Genomic DNA, 25,773 nt, shown 5'->3' with positions numbered 1-25,773 from the left:
ATGAAATTTGATAGTAAAATATGGGTACCTAGTGTACTCAAAAATTGTAAAAAGTTAAAACATAACACAAACGAGTTAATAATTCATAAATATATTTTGATTTTTTTATTTTCAATTTATGTAACATAAAATCACACGATAAAAAAAAAAACACAATAATGATGTCCACTTTCTACTTAATTATTTTTCTATGATTGCCTACAATTTACTTACCCGCATTTTGGGGTAATGGAAATAAAAATTACTGGTAACACTCCCTCGGTACGTCATTTCGGGGCATAGAAATTATAAGTTCCGAATATATCAGGTGTATGGTGGGGTGCACATCCCTACTGCTTAAAATTAATTTATCATGCCCTTGTACGTAGCCATATGGATTATTGTCTGTTTGTTTTAGACCCTATTAGTAAGTTGCTATCACAAAAGTTAGATAAAATCCAATACAAAAGCCTACGGATTATTCTAGGTGCCATGAAATCGTCGCCCACTAATGCCCTACAGGTTGAGTGTGTTGACCCTCCTTTGCAAATCAGAAGACAATTTCTAAGCGATCGTTTTGTCATAAAATCATTACAGCTGTCTTCCCATCCTCTTTGGCCTAAACTTAACAAGCTCTCCCAACTCTGCAACCCAAACCGGCCACGTTCCTACATTTTAATCAGCTACACCAAATTTTCAAACCTCCCAAATCCTTTCTCAACCTCTTGTATATTGATACAACCTATCCTTATTCTCTACTTCCTTCAAAGCCCTTACCTACAATGTTCCTATCGTCACAGATTTGGGTCTAAAGAAAGGAGATCCTGATATAAAGTTTAAATTTCAAGAAATTCTTCATCAAAATTGGTTAAATCATCATCACATATATACCGATGCATCAAAACTTTCCCCGTCCAGCTGTGTTGGTGCTGCCTGCTGGATCCCTAAATTCAAAATCATCCTCCAATTTAAATGTCCCCCTGAAACATCTGTGTTTACCGGTGAAGCTGTTGCTATACTGGAAGCCATCCTCTTTGCCCTCTCCCATGACTTAGGACCGACCGTAATCTTTACTGACTCACTAAGTTGTCTCTTAGCCATTAAGGAAAATCCCTTTCGTAGCAAATTAAAAGTTTCTATTGTTTTTAAGATTAGAGAGGCTTTGCTCTCTTGCAGTCAAAAGGGTCTGCATATTCTACTTGTCTGGATTCCAGGCCATTCTGGCATTGCAGGCAACGAGACAGCGGATTCATGTGCTAAAGCTGCAATCCAAACTGGTATCCTTGACCATTACAAAAACTCCTGCCAAGACCTCCGTTCCCTAGCCAAAATCCATATGGACAAGTCCTGGAATTTATCTTGGAGTTCATCAAAATTGGTAAAGGGTAAATTTTACTTAAATATACAACCAGACATCCCAAGACGCCCTTGGTTTTTTCTTCATAGACATGCTAGTCGCTGGGTCACATCCAGCATATGTCGCTTGCGTCTTGGTCATGCGTGTACACCTGTTCATCTTGCCAAAATCAGAGTTCGTGACCACTCATTGTGTGAATGTGGCCTTGACGAGGGCACGGTTTCCCACATCCTTTTTTCCTGTCCCAAACTCCTCCGTCCTATATATGACATCCTTCCCTATGATATTCCCCGCCCTATAAATGTTCAATGTTTGTTGATGTTAGTGTTTAGTCCCTACTGTACATTTTTGTGTAAATATTTTGAAATAAATAAAATTAAGTTGTAAATAAACCATGTGTCTGTCCTAGTGTAATTAGTTTATAATAGTTTAGTTACTAACAGTGGTTGTCTTAGTCTAACATTAAATGTTTGTGTTGTTTTAGGTTAAGGTGTAACAATGAAAGTCTTACTATTTTGCCTGTTTTCAAAATTAAATTGAGACTGTTATCTCAACTGCACCGATCAATCAATCTCCTACGTGTGTTCTCCACTCTACGTGACATTGGCGGGATCAACCATGCTTCTCTGGCACAACTGAAAGCCATTAAACCAATCAATCAATCAAGTTCCGAATAACCTCAATATTATTTTGGAATAACAATAAATTTAAAATTTTATATGTACTTACGTGTGAAACGATATTCCTTCAGATTTTTTGTTTACTTTGGTATTGTTTTTGCACCATTTAATCACACAAGACGGCATTTTATAAGCAAAGTTACTGAAGCCTCGTGACATACTAACGAAAATGAGCGTAGTTTGATGCATATGTGTGCGTGAGCGCGTGTATTTACTTGAAGGAGCCGAGTTTTGTGGCTTCACTAACAACAAAGGCCGCGCATTATCTACTTTTTTTTACTATATCTATGATTAAGAATTGATTCTAAGCTAATTTTGATTAAGTCGTCTACTTGTGTTAAAAGATCTGGGTGATTCCAAAAGGAGCAGCAAAGGAGCGCATACGTAAATTTTGGGACGAAAAGACAGTATTTTAAAATGCAAAGTGCATAATGTGGACTAATTTTAAGGAGACGGTCAACTGAATTTTGAAATTTAGTGATTGAATTATTAATATATTCAGAAATAGTACATATAAATATTTTAATATTTGGAGCCAAAATATTAAATTTTTGTTTTACGTCATTTAAATTTAAGTCGCAGTTATTTTTAAAAAGTTCGCTTTTGCTAAAATTAAGTTCCAAACCAATGGCTTCAAATTTATTTTTGATTAAAAAAAGGTCCGAAAACACAGTATCCACATCACCTCTTAGAGTTCCGTCGTCCAAATACTAGATGTTGAATTTAGATTTTTAATTATCGGATTTATAGCTAAACTAAAAATCGCAGGCCCAAGGGGATCACCCTGTTGACAACCTATTTCAGAGGACAGTTCATTAGAACGATATAACAATTTTGTTGGGTCAGCGTAACTGAGAAGAAGATAATTGTATATTTCTGGTATATGCTGTTTTATTTCTGTCAGCAGGGTATCCCTATTTACCAAATTGAAAGTATTTTTGGCGTCAATTTTGACACGTCACAACACGTCAGGCTAGCCGTAAGTTAGGAAAGAGCGTAGGGCATGGACGGCTGCCTCACAGCCTCCTTTTACACCGAAGCCTAACTGTACAGGTTCAAATTCTGAATTTAATTTTAATAATAATTAATATAAAGAATAAAAGATTAAATGATTTATTGGTAATAACTTTTTTTTTATAACATTGAAAATAACTTTACTTAAGAACCTGGTATAAAATATTTTACATTAAAAATTATTTTTGGGACCCCTCTGTTGCTTGTCACACAGTGTCAACATTTACAGGTCTTGAAAGCTCAATGTAAATGCAGTATTGAGATGAAATAGAACTAGATGGCTTAAAAATACCACATTTCCCTAGATCTAGCCCTTTTTACACTAAATCATATTCCCTTCATCTTGTGTATAAAAATATTTTTAAAGTATTTCTAGTCAAAGCAGGAGTCTTAATTAAAAATTTAACAATAGTCATAAATTGTACTTAATTCTTTTATTAAAGTAATTTTTGCACATTTATAGGTATTATATAATAATATATAATTGTATATATATAATTGTGTAAATATTTTATCTAGGTCTCATCTGTAATAAAAATATGTATCTTTGTATCTAATCAGAAACTTAACTGTTTCTGTTTATTATTTAAGGCTGTTTCTCTTCCAAATAAAACAAACCAAGATTGTAAAGATATAATATTAATTTTTTTGAGCTGCGATGAGGAGGATTTCCTATGCCTGTCTGTGTCTATTTTGATTTTGTTTTTATAGATATGTCTGATGGTCCCATATGTATCGAATAACGATATCAATCTTACTAAATTGTATAATTGAAGAAGTTCTCCAAATATTTTACTTTTTCTTAAATTTTATATATATGCATATCAATTTCTTAATGTTAAATTTTTTTTTGAGAGTATACATTATTAAGGTAATTTTAAAAAAATATATAATGATGTTCTTACGAAGAACACTGAAGAAAACGAAGAACGCTTGGCTCCGGCGCTACGGGAAGTGCAGCCCTTGCGTGCGAAAGCACGCTCACTCATGCTCCGTACAAATAAAACCGAATTATGGGGTTTTTGGGTGTGGAGGGTGGAGGGTGTAGGGGAATCTATACAAGGTAACACTGTCATACCTCAAAACCCCATGGTTATGGAGATATCCATGGTTAAAGTTTTGAGGTTAGAAGAAGAATTTAAAGCTATTATAATACCTTTGAGCTCGTACTGTTTGCATTGTGTGACAAATTGACACTTTTAAACAAAATAACGCGTCAGACATAATATTCTAATAAAATTAGTAACATTGCGTGCTAGAATATAGGTTTAGAAATTCGAAAAATACCCAAAACCGAATCGGAGCACCCCACTGTCCACGTGGTCTTGGTCTGTCCTACCCCTAGAGTGTTTTTTTTGTGCCGCGGAGGCGCGAAGGGAGGGCAGCCCTCGCCCGCCGTGCGAAAGCGCGCGAACGAATGCGTAGAGGAGCGGCTGAGGCTGGTCGCCTTCGGCGACCAGCCTCCGCTGCGGAACGGAGCATGAGTGAGCGTGCTTTCGCACGCAAGGGCGGTAGGGCTGCACTTCCCGTAGCGCCGGAGCCAAGCGTTCCTCTAACTTTCGAAATTCTTCTTCTAACCTCAAAACTTTAACCATGGATATCTCCATAACCATGGGGTTCCGAGGTGTGACAGTGGTACCAGGGGTAGCGTTCCCCACCCTCTCCCCCCCCCATCCCCCCACGGTCCCGAAATTCGGTTTTACCTAATCTAAAGCTTTACCGAAATTCGGAATGATATTCAGTAATTCAGTAAATCAAGTGTTGTCAAATTGGTATTACTGATACCTAGTTATGATTTTAAAGAAATACTGATTACTCTAAAAACTATTAAATTCAGGAAGATTTCTAAGTGACCTACTTCATAAAATCGAAGATATTAAATAAGGTCACAAATATAATAACAAGATGTATAAACACAAAAAAAAAATACATCGTACATTGTTGTAATGTGCGGCCTGACTTTAAAATTAACTTACAAGAACATTAACAAAAAACATTAGGCATTTGTTAAGTGACTATTTTTATGAAGTCGGTTTTTACAGATCTTTTGTTATTTTTTATCTCATATAAAGGATTTTTAAGAAGAGACATTTTGTTATCTTACCTAAGTTGAGTGCGTGAATCGGTTGTAGTGATGACATTTTAGTATATACCTAATTTTTTTAAGCAGAATAAAATAAAAACAATTTGTGTTTATATAGTAACCAAAGTCAAAATAAGAAAACTTAAAACAAAGAGTAATTAAAAGTAACATTAAAATTTAGCGGTATTTTTGACTTATGGCACAAACCACAAACTATGACACATTGTTTTTTTTTAACAACAACCAGACTAGACGCTTTGGCCTTATGTCGTACAGCCTAATGCTTGCTAAGGGGACATCGATTAATTAATTACGTGAGCTCAAAATGGGGAGAGAGGTGTCCAATAGTCTCTCCGAATCTCATTTAAACCAAGGAGGAGATAATCGATAACCTCAGATCAACTTCAAAAAATATAAAATATTACAAAACAGAAAAAAAAATTTGTTTACATTTTGCCCGCTAAAATTAATCTCAGGGCTAATAAAATAATTTAGTTTTTACAGTTTACAGTTAGTTTTGCATACTTGAACAGTTTATTATTTCCCGTCAATCTTCATTATATTCAGCGTCCATCTCACGTAAAAGGAGGGGTCCAGGCAAATCACACTAAATCTCATCAAAGGGGTGTCTAAGCTGATCGAAAAATACGTAATTAATGGATAAATTATTTAAAATAATTATAATAAAAAAACGAACCCCTAATTATAATAAAAAAAGCTGTAAAACTTTTAAGTATTATAGTATTAAGTAAATACTTTATAAAAGAGATTAAAAAAAAAAAACTTTAATTGTGTTTGCTCACAAACGAGAAACGCCGACTTCAATAACATTAAGAACTATAAAAACTTGGGTAAACGAAAAAATAGTCAAGTAAATACGAATTAGTAAAGTCTCAAAAATTACTAATCAGATCTCGGTTAAAATTAAACGAGGCCACATGACAAGCACCAGTTTTCAAAAAAAGAAAAAAAAAAGTCGGTACACCCAGTAAAAAGTTAAGAGGTATAATATACTTTAATGATAAAATACTACGTACTACTTAGGTTGATGAAAAAATAGTCAAGTAATTATGCATTATTACAAATAACTCAAAATTTACTCATCAGATCTGGATTAAATTTAAATGGGATCACATGACATCACATTTTTGTTTATCTGAATGATATTCAAATTATCCTTGGTTAAATTATTAATGTTATAGTAATCCAGTGTAATGTTAATAAAGGCAATATCGTTCTGTAAGAATTTTAATTTATGGCTTGTTGTCAAATCTCGGCCAGGCAATTCAGACAGATTCAAACAGCACTCATGTACTCCAGTGCATTTAGCAAAAATTAGGGTGCGTGATCACTCACTGTGCGAATGTGGCCTCGACGAAGGTTCAGCATCCCATATCCTTTTCAACTGTCCCAAACTCCGATACCCTATTTACGATGTCCTTCCCCCTGAAATCCCCCGTCCTGTAAATATTGTTTGCTTATTGATGCTTGTATTTAGTCCTCATTGTACATTCTTGTGTAGATATATTAAACGTAATAGAATTAAATTGTAAATAAATTAAGTGATTGTTCTATCATAGTGTAGTTGTAAATAAATTATTAATAACTAGCTGACCCGGCGAACTTCGTATCGCCTAACAGTGACTTTTAAGTATTATCACAAATCTTTTGTATGGGAGTATAGAAAAGTGTTGTTTTTAGACTTTTTCAGGAAATTAAAAAATTTTTTTTTAGAAATTTTCTCTCCGTAAAAACCACCCTCGTACTTCAAGGAACATTTTAAAAAAAGAATTAGCGAAATCGGTCCAACCGTTCTCGAGTTTTGCGCTTAGCAACACATTTTGCGATTCATTTTTATCTATAAGATATTCTTGTTTATGTATATAGTATTTTTAGTGCTTGTGTTGTTTTAGGTTCATAGTTTGATATATGATACCTACTATTTTGACAGTCTTCAAAATTCTACTAAGTTTGCTACCTCTAATTCACCGACCAATCTCCGTTGTGTCTTCTTCATCTTACATGACATTGGCGAAATCATCTGTGCTATTCGGCACTAGTGGGAGTCATTAATTGTAAATTCATTCTAAATTCATTCAGATTCAAACAGATTTCCAGTGCCAGTTCCACGTAAGGCCCGTGGTCGTCGCGAGCGATCATGATGTGAACAGTGATGTCATCTACGACAAATGACATCACTGTTCGCGACTGTGTTCACTCACAAGTCATACAGTTGTAAGTTCTTACCATGTCCCCATATTGCGAGCACATAGCTGACACCTGACAGCGCCCAAATATGCGTTCCACTTATAAAATTCATCTACAACGCCCGCGGCATTTTAACGTTATAGTCATCACAAAATAATAGATGATGATTATTTTTTGAGTAATCTTTGGTAACGCGTATTTAGTCGACTATTTTTTCGTCTATGTTGTGTTACTTGTCGATATGATGGAAGTCGATTTTTTTCGTTCACGAGCAAAGACAATTATTTTCATAAGAGATCACTATACAATATCTTATTACTATTACAATTTCTTAAAAACACTTTAAATGTTATTAATAATTCTTTTATTGTTTCTTACAGTTTCGTATTACGTTCTAGGGTATTTGTCAAATGTGAAAACGGGCCTATTATTTTGTGACGAGTTGACGACTATAGTGGAACGGCAATTATAGCAGTCGAGGTCGATGGCATTATGAGTCTTTAGTGGAATGTACCCTGTGATGACGACTTGACGTTCTAATAAAGTAAATGTGACAGTGACGTTACACATTGACGTCTAGATGGTTGTGTTGTGTGTACAGTTTATACTAATTGGATTTTGTTATTCTACGTTTTATTTGTGCTTAATATGTTAATTTTTAAGTGTGCGCTTGTAATTTTAGCTTCGACTTATATTTTCTCGTAAGTAATAGTAGTTTTAAATTTTGCTGTTACGTTGGGTCAATTTAATAATTACATTTTAAAAATATTACAAGGTTTAAAAGTTTTCGATTAATTGCATTAAATAATTTATATATACTCACAGATATTTCTTGTTATTTTTAATTAAAGAAATATATTAAATTAAAATACAAATGCGATTCGGTATAGTCGTGTCATGCATTAGATGAACTTTTTTAACATAAACCTTTCACTTTTCTATACATTTATTTCTTATTTGTTTAATTATTCTCTCTTTTTTCAGCCTTTGTTCTCAATTCGTTACCGAAACAAACTTTTTCGACACTGGCCTTGCGTTTATGTATGTTGCCAGCGGAGCATTCGGTGAGAGTAAATAATTATTTTGTTATATATAAACTTTTTATATTAAAATTCATCAAAATGGTTTAACCTAATGCAAACATTCCTCTGGGCTTATTATATGTAAAGTTATTATTAACTAACTACTGTGTTTTTTACAACATAAAATTATCTATTTATGTTCCTAAAATTGTTTGGTATTAAGTTATTTAACATATTTAATGGTTGAACTAATTTAAATCTAAGTGCAAAGAAACTCATTTATTAAACCTTTTATTTAAAATTGTTTAAATATTTAACAATAAGATCATCTACGAAAAAAAAGTATTCTTTGGTCTAAGAATAATTTTTAAGTATATTTGTTATTTTAAAACGCTACAAACTTTCTTTGTTTTGAACCAATAAATTATATTTCTTAAGTTATATTTCATAATGGATACATGATGATGATATGTACATACTTAAACAATTCCTAAAAGTAGAGTGTAGTATTAGTAAAGAATACACTTGATATATTACTAAACTGATTATATTTTCTCATCAAAATAATATCTAACTATATTGAATATATTTATTGTGTTTTCGATGTGTGTGTGCTAACAAATAACTTTTTCAGCTGGCAAAATCATACTTGACAGATACCAGCAAATTCATATCTTAGGGTCATTAACACCAAATCCGAATGTGACTTCATTTGCAAATAGGATCGCTTGTTTCTCAGCCACATTCCTATCATTGGGCTACACTGTCTACTTCTTTTTATTTCTATTTAAGGTAAGATCATTAATAAGTTATAAAATAACACTATACACACTAAGGATTGTGGATATCTTTAATTTCACACCATCTTGGCTAATCAATTGTTAGTTATCTATCCTATAGGTGTAAATAACTAGAAATTGTATTTATTAAGAAATTTCATAGCAAGTACAATATTAGGGAATAATCTTTTATAAAAATCGCTTCAGCCTGTAATATTCCACTAATGGGCATAGGCCTCTTTCCCCATGTAGGAGAAGGATCAGAGCTTAATCCACCACGCTGCTCCAATGTGGGTTGGCGGATATATTCCCTACTATGAGTAACAATCGCTATCAGGTGTACATGATAAAAACCGGGACCGACAGCTTAATGTGCTCTCCGAGGCACGGTGGGGAGATCCACAAGGACTGCACAAACACCCAGACCACGGCAAACACCTGTATGGCCAATACAAATGTTTGTCATGTGCGGGGATCGAACCCGCAACCGCCTACGCAACAGGTACAATCCATGGCTGTAACCGTTGCGCCAACGCGCCGTCAGCGATAAGACCGCCTTTGTACATATTATCTTGTAAGTTTTATTTTTAAGACACCTATGTACTTTAACTTCTATGCACAATAAAGTATATTTCGTCTTCTTCTTCTATTTTAAATCTGATATAAGTTTTGCCAATATCTTACTAATTTTATTTAATGATCTGTAATAGATTAAATTACTTATTGTATTTTCGTTTTATGTGATCACAAACAACTCTTTTTATAACAACCTTTTTTTAAATATCTAGATTCTCTACTTTCATAGTTTTGATGAACTTACAAATTTACATGTACAATGTTAAAATGTCAGGTTAGCATACAAATCATGTTGGTCTAACTTTATAATATACTAGCTGTGCCCGCGGCTTCGCCCGCGTTGAAATCAGTGTGTCACAAAGTTTTCCCGGCAAACTTCCAGTGAAACTCTCATCAAAATCGTCTTAGCCGTTCCGTAAACTTTCCTCTTGAATCGCATGAAAATCCGTTCAGTAGATTTTGAGGAAATCGATCACATAAACTTTTGGGGGCATTGTTTTATAATACACTAACTGTTGCCCGCGACTACATCCGCGTGGTTATGAAGATATGCATTACTATTAAGATGTTTAACGCAAATTATTTTTTTATTTCAGTCACTTGAAATGCTTATCAAACTGAGTAACTTTTTAAAAGGCACAATTTAGTATAATTTAATAGTTATTTTTATAAAACCTCTCTATACACCAAATTTTTAGTTTTATTTTCAAGCTGTATATGTATGTTTCATACAAACTATCAACCCCAATTAAATCCCCTTAGCGGTGGAATATCGTAAAATCCGTTCTTAGCGGACGTCTGCTAACTATAATCTACCTCCCTGCCAAATTTTATCTTTGTCCAACCTGGATGGATAGACCATCCAGCGGTTTTTGAGTTCTCGTAATGAGTGAGTTAGTGACCTTTCTTCTTTATATATATAGATTACAATGCATTATTTGGACACCTTTTCATCATCTATACATTTTAAATTTCAAGTCTCTTAATTCAAAAACATAGGACTTTCATACAAACTTCCAACCCCCGTTTTATCCCCTTAGGGGTCGAGTTTCGTAAAATCATCTCTTAGTGGATGTTTACGCCCTATAAGAAACCTACCTGCCAAATTTCAAGTTTGTAGCTGTTATAGTTTCGGAGATTTCGTGATGAGGGAGTCAACCTACCATCCCCCGTTTTAACCCCAAAAAGGAGTTGATTTCTTAATATACATTATTTGGACACTTTCTCACTATCTAAAGAGCGTACATTTTATATTTCAAGTCTCTTACTTCAAAAACATAGGACTTTCATACAAACTTGCAACCCCCGTTTTACCCCCTTAGGGGTCGAGTTTCGTAAAATCCGTTCTTAGCGGATGTCTACGTCCTATAAGGAGCCTACCTGCCAAATTTCAAGTTTGTAGGTGTTATAGTTTCGGAGATTTCGTGATGAGTGAGTGACCTTTCGCTTTTATATATATTATTATTATATTATTATTATTATAGATTATAGACTAGCTTCTGCGCGCGATTTCGTCCGTGTGGAACAGATGCGCGCGCAATACTTGATCATTATTTTGCTGCGATGTTATTTTAAAACTGCGATATCTCCTGAGATACTCATTGAAATCGAATTGTGTAAAAGGCTTTCTTGTTTTAAATTAAATACTTGTGATGAATAATGTATTTATTTAGATGATGATTAATATCATATTTATAAAAACATCTTCGCATTTAATGCATTATTTTAGAACAAACTTGGTCAGCATAAAAAAGATTATAGTGAGCCAACCTTAAAAGATAGATATATGCTGTCGCGGACTTTTTTTTTAGGACTTTTAAAGAGGATCAATTCTGTCATACATGATTTTTGCGAAACTTTAACTGTTTTCACAGCGAAAACTCTCCAAAGAAAAAAAGAACCCCCGATTTTGAAACATTCTTCATTGGTGTTCCGCTCCTGTTGGTCTTAGCGTGATGATATATAGCCTATAACCTTCCTCGATAAATGGGCTATCTAACACAAACATTTTTTCAAATCGAACCAGTAGTTTTTGAGATTAGCGCGTTCAAACAAACAAAAAACAAACAAACTCTTCAGCTTTATAATATTAGTATAGATTTAAATAGCAATAAAATTTCTAAATAGATCTTGTTATACACTTTTATTAGTTGAAAGCAAGTTAAAATTAGTCACAGTTTTTAGAAGAAAGTGGAAAAATATAAAGACTTTCCAGTACTCTTTTTATTTATTATTATTCACGTGTAAAAAAGATTCGTTTTTTAACAAAAGTTTATCTATTAAACAATAATATAATTATTTATTTATCTTCATGGATTCAGTTAATATACTTAATTTATTGACTAACATAATCAAATGCTCATAAACATTATTTAGGCCAAATTTTATACGAAAAGCAATTTTTTGTCATTATTAAATGTGTCAAATTTTCGAGACATTTCTAACATAACTTAAAATAGAACTTAAAAAACTACCCGTCTATGTGAAGAGGTGTTACAATTACACAGACAACACAAGTTAGTGTACATTGTATGTTAGTGTCTACTTTCAACAAATCATTGGAATTCAGGTTAATATTTATGCTTTTGCAACTAACCACAATGTTACCTAGCGTTACTATCTATCTTAATGACAAGGTACAGATGAAGGAACTAGTTTAAAATCTTTTTATAATTATGGTAATATACTTGTTATCCGCTCACGGCTTAAATTAACCTATGCTTATCAGACTTCAAAAATAGGGAGAGATTTTCAATTAAATTGTATTTTTTTTTTTAATATGTGCTATCTCATAAATTTTACTTCGTGCACTGATTTTGATGATTTTTTTCTTATTCGAAATCTGGTGATTGTAATGTAGTCTCATTTAAATTTAATAGTTATCCCCAATAATACGTATTTGATTGACCATTTTTTTTCGACCTGCCATCGACGTTGATTATGTCCTCATTTTATTACTTCGCGATATAGGTATAGACTGTTCGATTCCTGCATTCTTTAAATCTGTAGATAGTGGTTCTGTTAATAGTATAGATAACGTTCCACGTGAAAGAAGTATACTAGCCCTTTATGAATTTTAATTTGTCTTAATATAAGAGCTACTCTGGTAGCGTATTCTGCATTCATACAAATTTTCTTAGCCCTAAAAAACGCCAATCAAGTGAAATATTTACTAACTAAAGAACTACATATAGAAACGACTCATTATTTTAGTAGAATGTTTTTTATTTTAAAGTGTCACGGAAGGTCATGCGGAACGAGTCCATCAGAGTGGCTCGTCTATTTAAATAAATTCAAATTTAAAAAGAGACTAGAATTTTTTTCTTTCACGTGTAACGTGATCTTATAAACTACAGAATCTGCATATGAAGGAACGCAGTTATGAATCGAACATCATATATATTGGAGACGTTTTTTTTTGTTTGATAACAAATACAATTATTACGTTGTTGTTTTTTAGTTATTATTTCGGTTAGATACGAATTTATTTATTGTTACAGATATTGCTTTTATTCAATTGCAAAGTTGTTCTTTGTTATTGTTTAATAGATATTTGAAATGCAATGAATGATCAGCATGCGGCCTGGAATATCTCACTGCTGGGCATAGGCCTCTTTTTCCATGTAGGAGACGAATCGGAGCTTAATCCACCACGCTGCTCCACTGCCGGTTGGCGGATATATGGCCTACTTTTTTTTTTTTTTTTGATATCGCAGGGTAACCCATTTACGGGTGATATCCAGGATGCCCGGGTAGGCATTCCTAGACCGTATGTCGGCTTAGCACTTGGGGGTGCACTACCGACCAAAACCCCTGCGGGAGCCTTCAGCCACTTTAATTGGAGGGTCCCGGATCTGCAGGCAACAGGATCCCTCCAGCGACAGGCTGGCCTCGGCGAAAAGACCAGACTTCTCCTCCATAGGACTGTCCGGCTCACCTCTGAACAATCCCGACGACGCCATGTCTAGCAGGACCGGGTTCCCATCCCGGCCCGACATGGGCACAGGGGCGTTACTGGAAACGCATTAAGTAGCGCCTCCTACGCACCCCCGTTCGTCGCCTGCGGACGGAGGCCTCGTCGGCGGCCCCCTCTCTCATCCGCTCGTCGTTCTCCTTCTGGGACATTACTGTCTCGCAGAAGGAGACCATCGCCTTCCAGGACTCGTCGTCACCGAGCATCGCGGTGATAACGCTCGGCAGTGACAAGTCCCCTCCGAGGACTGTCGTCAGATCGCGACGTAGCGCCGCCCATCTCGGGCACACCTCGAGGGTGTGCTGAGCAGAGTCCACCGCCGCGCCACAATCGTGACATTCAGTCGTTGGCTCCCTTTGGGCCGTCCGACACAAGTATTCACCAAAGCAGCCGTGCCCGGTGAGAACCTGCGTCAGACGGAAGGTGAGGGGTTTGCGCTTACGGCGCATCCACCGCTCAAGGACCGGGCGCATGGCAGCCGTTACGCGTGTGCCATACGGCTGCTCCGCCAGGTCCTCCCCCCACCTCCGATGGCCTACTTTGTGTAACGACCGCTAACAGCTGTATTTGATAAGAGCTGGGATCGAAACAGCTTAAAGTGCTGTCCGAAGCTAAATATTCGTACAAATCTACAAATCTCCTTCCCGAGCGGGAATCGGACCTGCAAGCCGTCGGTGTTTTAGGCGCTTACAAGCACCACCACACCAGAACGATTGTTAGGATTTTTGCCTATGGATTTTAAATATTTAATTAGAATTAATTTGACTTGATCTATGCTTCTCATCAATGCAATAATAATAATTGTGAAATGCATGATATAAATAATATTCTTAATAGAGTTTCGCGCATGACCGATATTTTACCTTGATTAGTTGTATTGTTTATCTATCTATAAATATGGAAGAGCCGACCTTGACTACATATTGACTAGTTACTGTTTTATGACACATAAATACATAATATGTTAAAATAAACGATTAATAATTAGTGAATTAAAAGTCTAATATTTGCAGTTTTAATGTCAATACCTCTTCATACTTACCAATTTGAACAAATTTGTTTTTCTAAACTGATATAATATATATGGATTTCTGATTTACTTTTGGTCCTGTGTTCTATTCTATGACGTCTTCGGGATTTTTTAAATATCAAAATAAATACAATAAACTCTACTGAATTTACTGGTACTATTATTTATTAGGTAAACGTTTTTCAACCCTTAATTTTTTTTTTCAGGTAGATGAACAATGCCTTCGAGCATTAAACATATTTATATGTGGGTTTGGAACTTTGTACATGTGGGTACAGGTTAGTAGATTTATATATACTTTATAAGTTCATATATTTTCAGTATAATCCTAAATTGTATTTATAACAATATTCTATAACGTTTTCTTCTTTCTTGCAGTGTATCATAACGACGTATATATCTACTTTATTTTATGATAGAAGGTTGATAGTACTTAGGCAATGCCTAGCAAACGTGAGCTTCCCCATTCTAGTTTTAATGGCAATTTTCGGAACAGTTTCTTCATTTTTGCCTGAAGGTAAAAATGTATATAAATATATTTAATAATTAAACTTAAAATTACCGCTGACCTGATTACCACCGTGTTACTAATTTCCTTAAAAATTAAAACAGGAAATGAACTGAGTGTTAAATTTTCATGTTTAAAAATATAAAGTGCCTTGAAAGTTATTATAACAGTAATTTAGTAGTTAATTATCAGTAAAAACCAACTTAGCGTTAATATATATTTTTTTTAATTTATATTTAAGCTAAAGTTATGATTGTCTCTTGCAGATGGCTCCAAAGGGGTTTACGTGTGTCAGGTCGTCAGTTCCCTGTGTAGTTACATTTTGGCGGGAATATTCTGTATATTTTTATTTTCCTTCGAGAAAGATTACGAATATTTTTCAGAGGTAAATTAATCTTTCTATTACACTATAAAAATAAAATAAAAGAAAGTTTATATGTGAGTATATAAAATTGAAAAATAAATAATTAATAATCTCATAATTGTAGTAGGCTTAAAAGCACTTTTGAAATGTTCATTTTACAATTATAATTATATAAATGTAAAAAAAAAAACTATGCTGAATGTCAAGCGACAGACACCACAGATACGGCGAAAAAAAGCTGTACTACAGATTATTTAACCCTTTAAAAAAACGGTCAACCATTAAAAAAATTTGTCATGTCTTGCATGAAATATAAATTACATAACTATAGTTCGAGCTCGAAAAAGAAAATATCAATAGAATTTCATAAAAAGTAGTTTTTTGTAAACGTTTTATTGCTTTCAACCATTTTATGATGTAATGTCACCAATAACGATTTTAAAGACATTTTAGTAGGCCAGTAAAATTGATTACATCGACGCAAAGCAAATTAAAGTTATGTAAAATTATATGTAACAACATGATTTCTATTTGTTATCTGATTCTGAGATAAGCATCAATGATTACATTGTTATTTAGTGTAAAACGAGAATACCAAGATTATTTTTCTGTGAAAACTCTTAAAAATAACACGATATTTTAATTATATCTGGTTAAATATGGCATAATTAGGATGGTTACAATAATTCATACGGTGAATCATTAATTTGATTATCAATGTAAGTTTTGTTACGAAATTTTTTTTATCATAAAAAAAAACTGACTTCAATCTATATCAACAAGTATAGTACCTACAATAATTCAATATAACTACAAACTACTCGTCAGGGTCAAATCACAAATTTGAATAAAACCACGCGAAAAGCACCAGTTTTTATCAAAATCGGTAAACTCAGTAAAGTTTTGAGGTAACAAAACATATAAAAAAATACAATGTAGTTGATAAGCTTCCATTTTTTTAAGTCAAATAAAAATAACGCTGTTAGGTGCTACCTAAATCAAAGGAATCAATATGTTTATCAACAAATTTCAAAGCACTAAAATATTTGTCATATCCAAGTGCTGTTTGAATTATCACGATAACAATCGCGCTATGACTCATGTGGAGCAGGGGCATAAATCAATATCAATGAAAAGTAAAAAGGAAAAGTAAGAAAGAAATATTAGGTTTGTCATCAAATCTTTTATGATATCTTCACTAATTTTAAAAGAAGAAAGATTTCATTTTTTGTTTATATGTATTGGATAAATTCAAAAATTATTGGACCGATATTAAAAATTCTTTCACCAGGAAAATACTACGTTACCACTGAGTAAGATATACAAAATCGAACGGCCAAAATTATGTCATCCATGATAGTGAAACCGCAGGCAATAATCGAGTTTCATAAAAGTTGACATGTTAAAGATTCATTCGTTTTACATTTGACAGTCGCTAATTCATTTTATTTAACCCTCTTAATTCTGTTACAGGGGTTGAGATCTGAATTATTGTTAGATGACGCCTGTTCCTTGAACAATGCGTCACTCTCTGACGTCGATAGTATATTTGGATCACAAGAGCTTATATCGAATACGATAGTTATAAAAGGGAGCATTACTTGCGGTAAGGTCTCCTGACCCGAGGCCGTGCCTCCCGTGGGCACGGTACAACACACTTCCAATTATGCAGCGAAAACTTATGGAAGTTTCGATAGTACTAAAGTAGAAATTAATCATAATATAGAAAACCATAATCTGAATCATATCTCTCCAATCGGAAATAGTATTAATGATAACGATAGCGGCATGTCGTCGGAAGAGAACGACGACTCGACGAGATACGTTTACAATCGTAACAATAATGTTAGTGATAGTGTAAGATCAACGGTAGCGGATAATGAAGTAACAAAGTGCCTAACCAATAATAATAAATGTGCTGTGCTGTGGAATGAAATTCCAAGTTGTTCATATGTTAATAATAACGTTTATAAAGCGAACCTGGACGAGTCTGTGGATACGCTGGACGGTAATGTCGGCGACGATAACGATAACTTGATAGATTCAGAATTTATTGTGATAAAAGTTTCGTGTGATGTTGACGATGTTTGTGATACGAGGTGTGAGTCTGTTGTGGATACAAATGTTTATAATATGGATTGTGATAATTCGAGCATTCTAAGTGTAGATACGAGCCAAAGTTTAGTTCCTGTTGCGAACAACGAAATCGTTAAATCAGAGAGTCAGAAGTTAGTAAGTCTGTCCCTTTCCATACTTCTCGCAGCTCTGCTACAAGCGATGCGCTGTTTTGCCCAATTCTTAGAAGACATCGTTACTCCACAGAGGTTATAATGGCTATTCTAGTTACATTTTTGTGCAGTATTGTATTCGCTATATTTAAGAATGATTACTGTTATTTTTAATACCAATTACAAATGTCAATAATATATTTAACTACCCTCTTTTAAGTGTTGTTTCATTTCCTGTTTCCATTAAAGTAAAACACCGTATACTTTTGATAATTATTTAATAAATAATACCGAAAGTTACACAAATGAGGCTACTATACACACACAACAAATAAATTATGAGGTTAAATAGGTCATTGGTACACTAAATGAATTATTCTCTATTTATTGTCTCAATTTTATTTCACTAGTCGTTTATAAGGATGCTTCATTGATCACTGTTATCAGTCTGTTGTTCGTGTTATGGCCCTTTTTCTTCCATTTGATAGAGTTTCTGTGGTGTTCGGGCGTACTGTTTGGATCGTGATTTGAAGGCTGAGGGGAGTTGGAGTTGCCGACAACGATGGACCATCGTCTGCCACGCCGCTCATTTAAATTTGGCATCTCTGCTATGAGATTATTCTCATATTCACTTAACATCAAATAGTTCTCCACCTGTACATAAGAATAAATATATACATTTTAAATTATTAATTAGGATTTTTATGTCGGAACACTGTCTGATTATCTTTTCTTCAATTTAATATAAAAGTAAAAAATTGACATTTAATTGAGTTCGTTAAGAGCGACTTGTTGTTTTAATATATCAATTAATGATAGGTATTTTTCTATTATATAACTGGAAAACAGATAAATTAAAAAAAAATGTCTTTAAAATAGTAGATACTTGGACTGTAACTAAGCTTACAATACAAACCTTCATATATTTTTAATTCCTTTAATAGATTTCATTTAGAGAAATTGGTTAAATTACCTTATTGCAGCTAGTAATACAATCACCCCCACATTCCAGTTCTTCTAACAAGTGCTCGGGTATGTCTAGGTCTAGGTCTAGGTCTAAACCCCCTTCCTCGCTGATGCAGGTTAGTTCTGGAGGTAGGTTAGGAGGGGGAGAACCTAGACTGCCGGGACCGATACTATCCAGCAATAGATCCCTTCCAGCTCTACCAGGTGCTACTAGTTCTGCTCCTAGAACTAAAGTTTAGATGTTACTAAAATTTAATAACATACTTTTTATTTTAATATTTTGTGACATAGGCAATAAACAACGATTGTGTAGTAAAGTAATTTATGTACGTTATAATTATATAAGTATTAAAAATTGAAGAAGACAGCCACTGTTAGATTTACTAATTTGTCAGTATCAAATGTGGGTCATTTCGGAGTCTAATGTCTAGTAAATTATTTTTTCGCTTTTGTTACTGTTACACCAAAAAAAATGTGATTTTATAATTCTTTCAAAGTAGACAGCTACCGCAAGTTCATTTGCGCCATTTTTATATCAAATAACTTTTTTCGATAAACAAATTTTCCAAAACAAAAAAGACACGATTAGATCTCAAATTGAGCGTAAATTTTTTAATTAAATTTTCTTTTCCTGCTGTCAAGTCATAGTTTGATGTGCAAGAAATCAAATAAATTAACTAGAAAGTCGTCAATCCTCAATTTTTTTATTCTGTGATTAGAAAGTTCCTACTTGAAACGTCTTCAAGATGATTAATTGTGTCACCTTATTGTCAATTGAAATTTAAGTGAAAATGATGCCGCTCCAGATGGCAATTCCATTATTATTTTTTCATGCCTTATGGGAGCTTGAGTAAAAACTGACATAAGTTAGGTAATCAGTTAATTTATAATAAAAAAATAATATAATATATACTATTCGTTTGCATTCAATAAATTAACAAAACTGAACTAGAATCTGACTAGATTGATAGTAAAGAACTTAAGGTATTTATTTAGTGGTGACATATATTTTTTATATTTAATATTTTTTTTATCAGTATTCAAGTATACAAAAAAAAACTTCTGTATTTTTTTATACAACTAGGTTGGCAAACAAGCTTACTATTCATTTGATGGTAAGCGGTTATCGTAGCTTATAGACGCTTGCAACATCGGAAGCATGGCAAACGCGTTGACGACCCATCCCCGACCCACCCCCGTAGCTCTAATCACCTTATCATAGGAACACAACACTGCTCGACAGCGGTATTATTTAGCTGTGATCTTCAGTAAGGTCGAGGTATTACCCCAGTCGGTATGCTCCAGATTTTGAGCAGGGTATTTCCTGCTGTGTTCAACCTCAGTTAATGATAATAATGCCGCGTAAAAGACATAAGAACAGACAGACAAAAAATCTAAATGTTCCTCTATGGCTCTATTTTATCACAATATAATTTTATTCTAATTTTAACCTCAATGAAGTGCATGTGTGCATGTACAGTTCGTATCGTGTGTATACTGTATAATACTTAGTGAGTGTACCGAGCGCGGTCGCAGCGCCGGCGGCGGCGCGCGGCTCGCGGTCGCGGGTGCGCGACGTGGCGGCGGAGTCGCAACCGACGGTGCCGCCATTTTCTCTGAAAAATATACGAAACATCGGAGTTTTGAAGTTAAACTTCTGTACGCGCGCTTGACTCCCCAGTAAGCTGGTGAATGCGTGACGAGAGCGTTGTGAAAGAGTGTGATCGGGCGAGGTGAACGGAAGTGGAGAGGGAGATATAAGTTAGTGAAGATAGATAGTTTTACTTCAGTCGTGTGGTCTAAAGCACACTCGCTATTTTTTTCAAATTACTAATACATATATTTTATGTATTCGTGTCTGTGTGTCATTTCTTGTAAAAAAGTTTATTTTCTCAAGAAAAAATTAAACATTTCATCATCACTTCAGCCTATCGCAGTTCACTGCTGGACACAGGCCTCCACAACTTCGCGCCCAAAATGGCGTGAACTCATGTGTGTTGACCATAGTCAACATGCTGAGCAGGTGGGTTGGTAACCGCAGGGCTGCCTTTGTCGCACCGAAGATGCTGCTGCTTGTCTTCGGCCTGTGTATTTTAAAGCCAGCAGTTGGATGGCTATCCCGCCAACATTTGACGTATTGCTAATTATTAATTTTGTATTATAATGTTTTTAGTCAATATTTTACATTCGCAATTTCAAATTACACAACAAATATTTTATTAATGAATAACGTAACGTAAAAAAAAGACGTAATCCTTTCTACGCATCTGTTCTATGTATACCGTTGCTAATAGTGTGGTAACACCAATATAATGATTGCTTACTAAAATGTTATCTATATTAGCTGTTAATTGCGTTAGATTGATTTTATATCTATATAAGTGCGTGTAGCATAAACTTTGTACCCCTCCTTAAGAAAATTGCATAGACGGAGGAGTATGTAATTTCGCACATATTAATTATAGTTTAGTGACAAGGAGTTGGCGCAACGTTCAATGGTTTGTGGCTGTTGCGCTGGCGGTTGCGGGTTCGATCCCCGCATATGGCAAACATTTGTATAGGCCAATATACAGATGTTTACCTTGGTCTGGGTGTTTGTGCAGTCCTTGTGGGCTCTCCCCACCGTGTATCGGAGAGCACGGTAAGCCATCGGTCCCGGATGTCGTCATGACCTGATAGCGATCGTTACTCATAGTAGGCAATATATCCGCCAACCCGCACTGGAGCAGCGTGGTGAATTAAGCTCGGATCCTTCTTCTACATGGGGAAACAGGCATATGCCCAGCGGTGGAATATTACAGGCTGAAGAAATGTTATAAATTAGTAATTAAGTAGGTTTTTTACTTGGTGTGTTTGTGCGCAACACTGCGTCGATGTAAATCGATGCAGAACAACGACAAGGATCCGATGAGCGAGCACGTAGAGCTGAAGTAGTAACCCGCTTTACCGCCACAACCCACGTTGATGTACCCTGGTTGTGAAGGATCGAATATAGTGTTAAATTTGTGAAAGCATGAATGGACTTATGAAGTTCACTTCGTTGCATATCAAGAAATTGATTACTAAAAAGAAATTGGTTTTGATAAATTTGTGTCATATTGTTACCATTTGTATGAAATCTTAGTTACAAGAATCCACTTAGTCTGGTGATCATCTTACAATGTTTGTTAATTATGAAATTATACGATTAAAATGAGGGATCTTTTAAGAAATATATTATAGAAGCGTGTCTAGAATAACATAACATAACATAACAATACACTTTATTGTACACCAAAACAGAAATAATACATATTATGGACTTAAACAGAGTATCATCAGGCACAAAGGGCGGCCTTATCGCTAAAAAGCGATCTCTTCCAGGCAACCTAGGGGCAGAGGAGATGGTATTGTGTCAGTGTAGGTGTACAAATTGAGACATAAACGTTTGAATATATTTACTTATTTACATACATACATACATAAACACATACATAAATACATACATACGTACATACATACATACACATATACATACATACATACATACATACATATATATAATTTTATTCACGTTGAATATCAAGATAATGCTTCCTGACAGCCTTTTTAAAAATAGAAAGCGATTGTACACGTCTAATATGCAAGGGTAAAGAATTCCAAAGTCGAGAAGCTTGAACAGTGAAAGATTTAGTATAAAAGGAAGAGGAATGAGGGGGAATTTCAAGAAGTAAGGTATTCTCAGAACGAAGACTGCGTTCATGGATATCACTAAGAAATTTAAATCGTTGCTTTAGATAAGCAGGTGCGACAGAGTTAAATAGAATAGAGTAAAATAAGTTAAGAATATGCGTATTCCTGCGAAAGCGAATAGGGAGCCACTTAAGTTTTTTACGGAATTCAGAGATATGATCATATTTACGAAGGCCAAATACGAATCGTATACATAAATTCTGGATTCGCTCAAGTTTATTAATCTGCTCTTCAGTAATGTCAAGATAACATGTGTCTGCGTAGTCCAGAATTGGTAATAGAAGACTATTTGCAAGAGCAATTTTGGTGGGAATTGGAAGTAGATTACGCAGTCTGCGAAGAGATCCAGCCGAAGCAAAAACTTTACGACTGACTTCACAAATCTGCGGGCCCCATGATAGATGTTGATCAAAAATAACGCCTAGATTCTTTACATTTTCACTATATGGAATTACAATACCATTAAAAATTACAGGAGGTAGTTGAGATCGATTTATACGGCTAATTAATTGAGAACTTCCTATAATTATAGTCTTAGTTTTGGTTGGATTTACTACTAATCCGTAAGCTTTACTCCATGTAGTAATGGCAAGTAGATCACCATTTATACGAGATACACATTGAGGCAAGTCACTTACAGTAGAATGAGAGTATATTTGGAGATCGTCTGCATAGAGGTGGTAGAGAGAAGTTATAATATTACAAATGGAATTAATAAATATAGAAAATAATAGAGGGGAGAGCACACCACCCTGGGGGACACCAGCAGCAACCAATGACCAGTTTGAAAATGTGTCATTCAATTTAATTCGCTGCCGGCGACCCTGCAAGTAACTTTGAAACCAATCAGTGGCCTCTGGAGATATGTTAAGAGAACGCATAATGTCACAAAGTATATCAAAGTCTACAGTATTGAAAGCGTTACTGAAATCAAGCAACGTCAACACTGTAACCTCGCGCCTGTCCATACTAGATCGTATATCGTCAGTTATTTTGACAAGTGCAGTAGTCGTACTTATGACCAGGACGGAAACCGGATTGCGAGGTATTTAGGAGACTGTGTTTCAAAAGGAATAGGTTAAGTTGATTATACACAAGGCGCTCGAAGACTTTGGATAAAAAGGGAAGAATAGAAATGGGACGATATTCGGACAGGGATGATGGATTGAGTTTTTTCGGGATAGGTATAATATTAGCATCTTTCCACGTAGACGGAAAAGAGCCAGTGGAGATTGAAGTATTAAAAATTTTGGTTAATATGGGTGTAAGTAAATTAAGGAGAGGAATGATCATCTTACGACTAATGCTGTCAGATCCGACGGAGTTGGACTTAATAGCTAAAATGTTCTTCTTAACATCACATTCAGCCAGCTGATTAAGAAAGAAAGTGGGAGTATTAGGAGTTGGCAAGGTTGAAAGTCGATTTCTTGTCAAAGATTTAGTCACACTATCAATGGTAACAGATGAGGAAAAATGGAGATTCAACTCGTTAAGGTCTAAATTTTGAGAGCGATAATTCTGATGCGCTTTGCCAACTCCCAGTGATTTTAGAAAGTTCCAGACTTTACTAGGATCTTCTTCTTCGATGACAGATTTATAGATGTGGCGTCGTTGTGCATCTCTACACACCCTATTACAACGATTCCGAGCCTTAATATATATCTCTCTATTAGCTTCACAGCTATTCAATCTGTATCGTGACTTTGCGCGAACCTTTTTCTCCTGTAATTTTCTAATTTCAGGAGTAATCCATGGAGCAGGGTGATGTCTTACCCTTACAGGTCGAATGGGTGCGTGTACATCATATAGTTGAATTAACAGAGAGTTAAAAGCAGCCACTTGGTCGTCAATTGTATCTGCATTACAAACAACCGACCAATCGATTTTCGCTGCATCATTCTGGAGTCTATCTAAATCCATCCCACCAAAATTCCGTTGCAGAAGAATTCTAGATTTAAGTTTAGGGGGCTTGATTTTGTACGATAGATACAACAAATCGTGAAAGGAGAATGCATCGGCAGAACATTGACCGTGTTTTTCGACATGGTCAACGGAAGAAACAATAATGAGATCTAAAAGAGATGGAACACTATTAGGAAAAGCATGAGTAGCAAGTAAAGGCAGGATATGAAGATTTGACGCATTAATAAGAGTTTTAAGACGGGAAGACCGGTGATCGTTTTTGAGCAGGCAGGTGTTAAAATCACCCATGATCACTGTGTGACTATACAAAGGAGTTAAATTTTGAAGTAAAGATTCTAATGAGTTAAAGTAATCAACAGTAAGGCATGGGCTATAGAAGACACCAAGAAGAAGTTTTGTATGAGAAAAAATCACCTCCACAAAAAGATGCTCTGCACCACCGGTCTGAGGTTGCGAAGTGTCAATGATATTAAAAGGGATATGAGAGCGGATATATATTGCAACCCCTCCACCAGCCCGACCAATGCGGTCGTTACGGATCAGGTGGAATCCCGGTAAAGAGAAAGAAGTAGAGGGCAAGCAAGGTTTGAGCCAAGACTCGGAGACTAGGACACCATGAATATTGCCATTATTGAGAGATGACAACAAGTCTGGATAATGAGCAGGGATACTCTGTGCATTTATGTGTACTAAATTGAAGTTCTTAGGAGTATTCGCAAAACAGGAGACTAACGTGTCGCTCAAAGATGGAATACTATAATAACTGTCAACACTACTTAAATCATCGGAAGCAGAAGATAGCGATAAAAAAGCATCACTATCATTAATGAATGACATTTATGATATTAAAGATATATAAATAAATTAATGAAATAACTAAATAAAATATTTGTGATGTATATTTCAAAAAAAAAAAAAATATTATGATAAAATAAATAAATAATAATTAAAAAGCAATATATATTAAAATTAAGAAATAATAATAATAATAATAATAGGTTGATATAAAATTATACGTATATATATTATAATAAAATATGTGTAAATACCGTTCAATGCACCCACCAGCTGCATGGAGAGTAATTTAATATACTAAAAATAACAAAAGATTAATAAACATGAGTCGTAACTAAAATCATTACAAAATCATCACTAAACTATTCATGTACTTACTATGAAAACATATACATGTATATAAAGAAGTCTTAGTAAAATTACGCAATTTCGTAGACAAAAAACTATTATTAAATAACTACGCAATAATAATATACACAAAATTAATATATCTTTAAAGTACACACATGCCACATCCAGTTTCGCATAGTCTAGGGAATCTTTAAACATGATATTC

At 34.6% G+C, this 25,773-nt stretch overlaps 3 protein-coding genes across 3 annotated transcripts in view; 1 reads left to right on the top strand and 2 right to left on the bottom strand.

Moving 5' to 3' along the window:
* LOC123658578 (DNA mismatch repair protein Msh2) overlaps positions 1–5,273 on the bottom strand; it is a 36,931-nt gene extending 31,658 nt beyond the window's left edge. Inside the window, exon 1 of the mRNA XM_045593953.1 lies at positions 5,135–5,273. Within this exon, the coding sequence (XP_045449909.1) occupies positions 5,135–5,171 (37 nt within the window). The 5' untranslated portion in view covers positions 5,172–5,273. The remainder of the gene's footprint in view (positions 1–5,134) is intronic.
* A 2,620-nt stretch (positions 5,274–7,893) lies between these two features.
* On the top strand, positions 7,894–18,020 carry LOC123658434. The gene is made up of 7 exons (XM_045593858.1): positions 7,894–8,022; positions 8,306–8,385; positions 8,978–9,135; positions 14,908–14,979; positions 15,080–15,218; positions 15,476–15,594; positions 17,047–18,020. The coding sequence occupies exons 1-7, from the start codon at positions 7,970–7,972 to the stop codon at positions 17,191–17,193; spliced, it is 768 nt and encodes a 255-aa protein (XP_045449814.1). The 5' UTR covers positions 7,894–7,969; the 3' UTR covers positions 17,194–18,020.
* Positions 18,021–18,062: 42 nt separating this feature from the next.
* The window catches only part of LOC123658720 (monocarboxylate transporter 2-like), a 37,049-nt gene continuing 29,338 nt past the window's right edge, over positions 18,063–25,773 (bottom strand). The window contains exons 7-10 of the mRNA XM_045594066.1: positions 21,612–21,738; positions 20,289–20,383; positions 18,775–18,995; positions 18,063–18,455 (exon numbers count right to left, since the gene is read on the bottom strand). Coding sequence (XP_045450022.1) covers positions 18,216–18,455; positions 18,775–18,995; positions 20,289–20,383; positions 21,612–21,738 — 683 coding nt within the window. The 3' untranslated portion in view covers positions 18,063–18,215. The remainder of the gene's footprint in view (positions 18,456–18,774; positions 18,996–20,288; positions 20,384–21,611; positions 21,739–25,773) is intronic.

Source organism: Melitaea cinxia, chromosome 12, assembly GCF_905220565.1.
Source record: "Melitaea cinxia chromosome 12, ilMelCinx1.1, whole genome shotgun sequence".
NCBI lineage: Eukaryota > Metazoa > Arthropoda > Insecta > Lepidoptera > Nymphalidae > Melitaea > Melitaea cinxia.
This window is presented reverse-complemented; position numbering and strand designations above follow the sequence as displayed.

What these genes read in the sequence shown, in the direction of transcription:
- LOC123658434 (XM_045593858.1), top strand. Translation starts at nt 7,970, where the DNA reads ATGTTAATTTTTAAGTGTGCGCTTGTAATTTTAGCTTCGACTTATATT. An exon ending in GCTTCGACTTATATTTTCTC is followed by an intron (nt 8,023 to 8,305) that starts GTAAGTAATAGT and finishes CTCTTTTTTCAG; the next exon opens with CCTTTGTTCTCAATTCGTTA. An exon ending in TGTTGCCAGCGGAGCATTCG is followed by an intron (nt 8,386 to 8,977) that starts GTGAGAGTAAAT and finishes TAACTTTTTCAG; the next exon opens with CTGGCAAAATCATACTTGAC.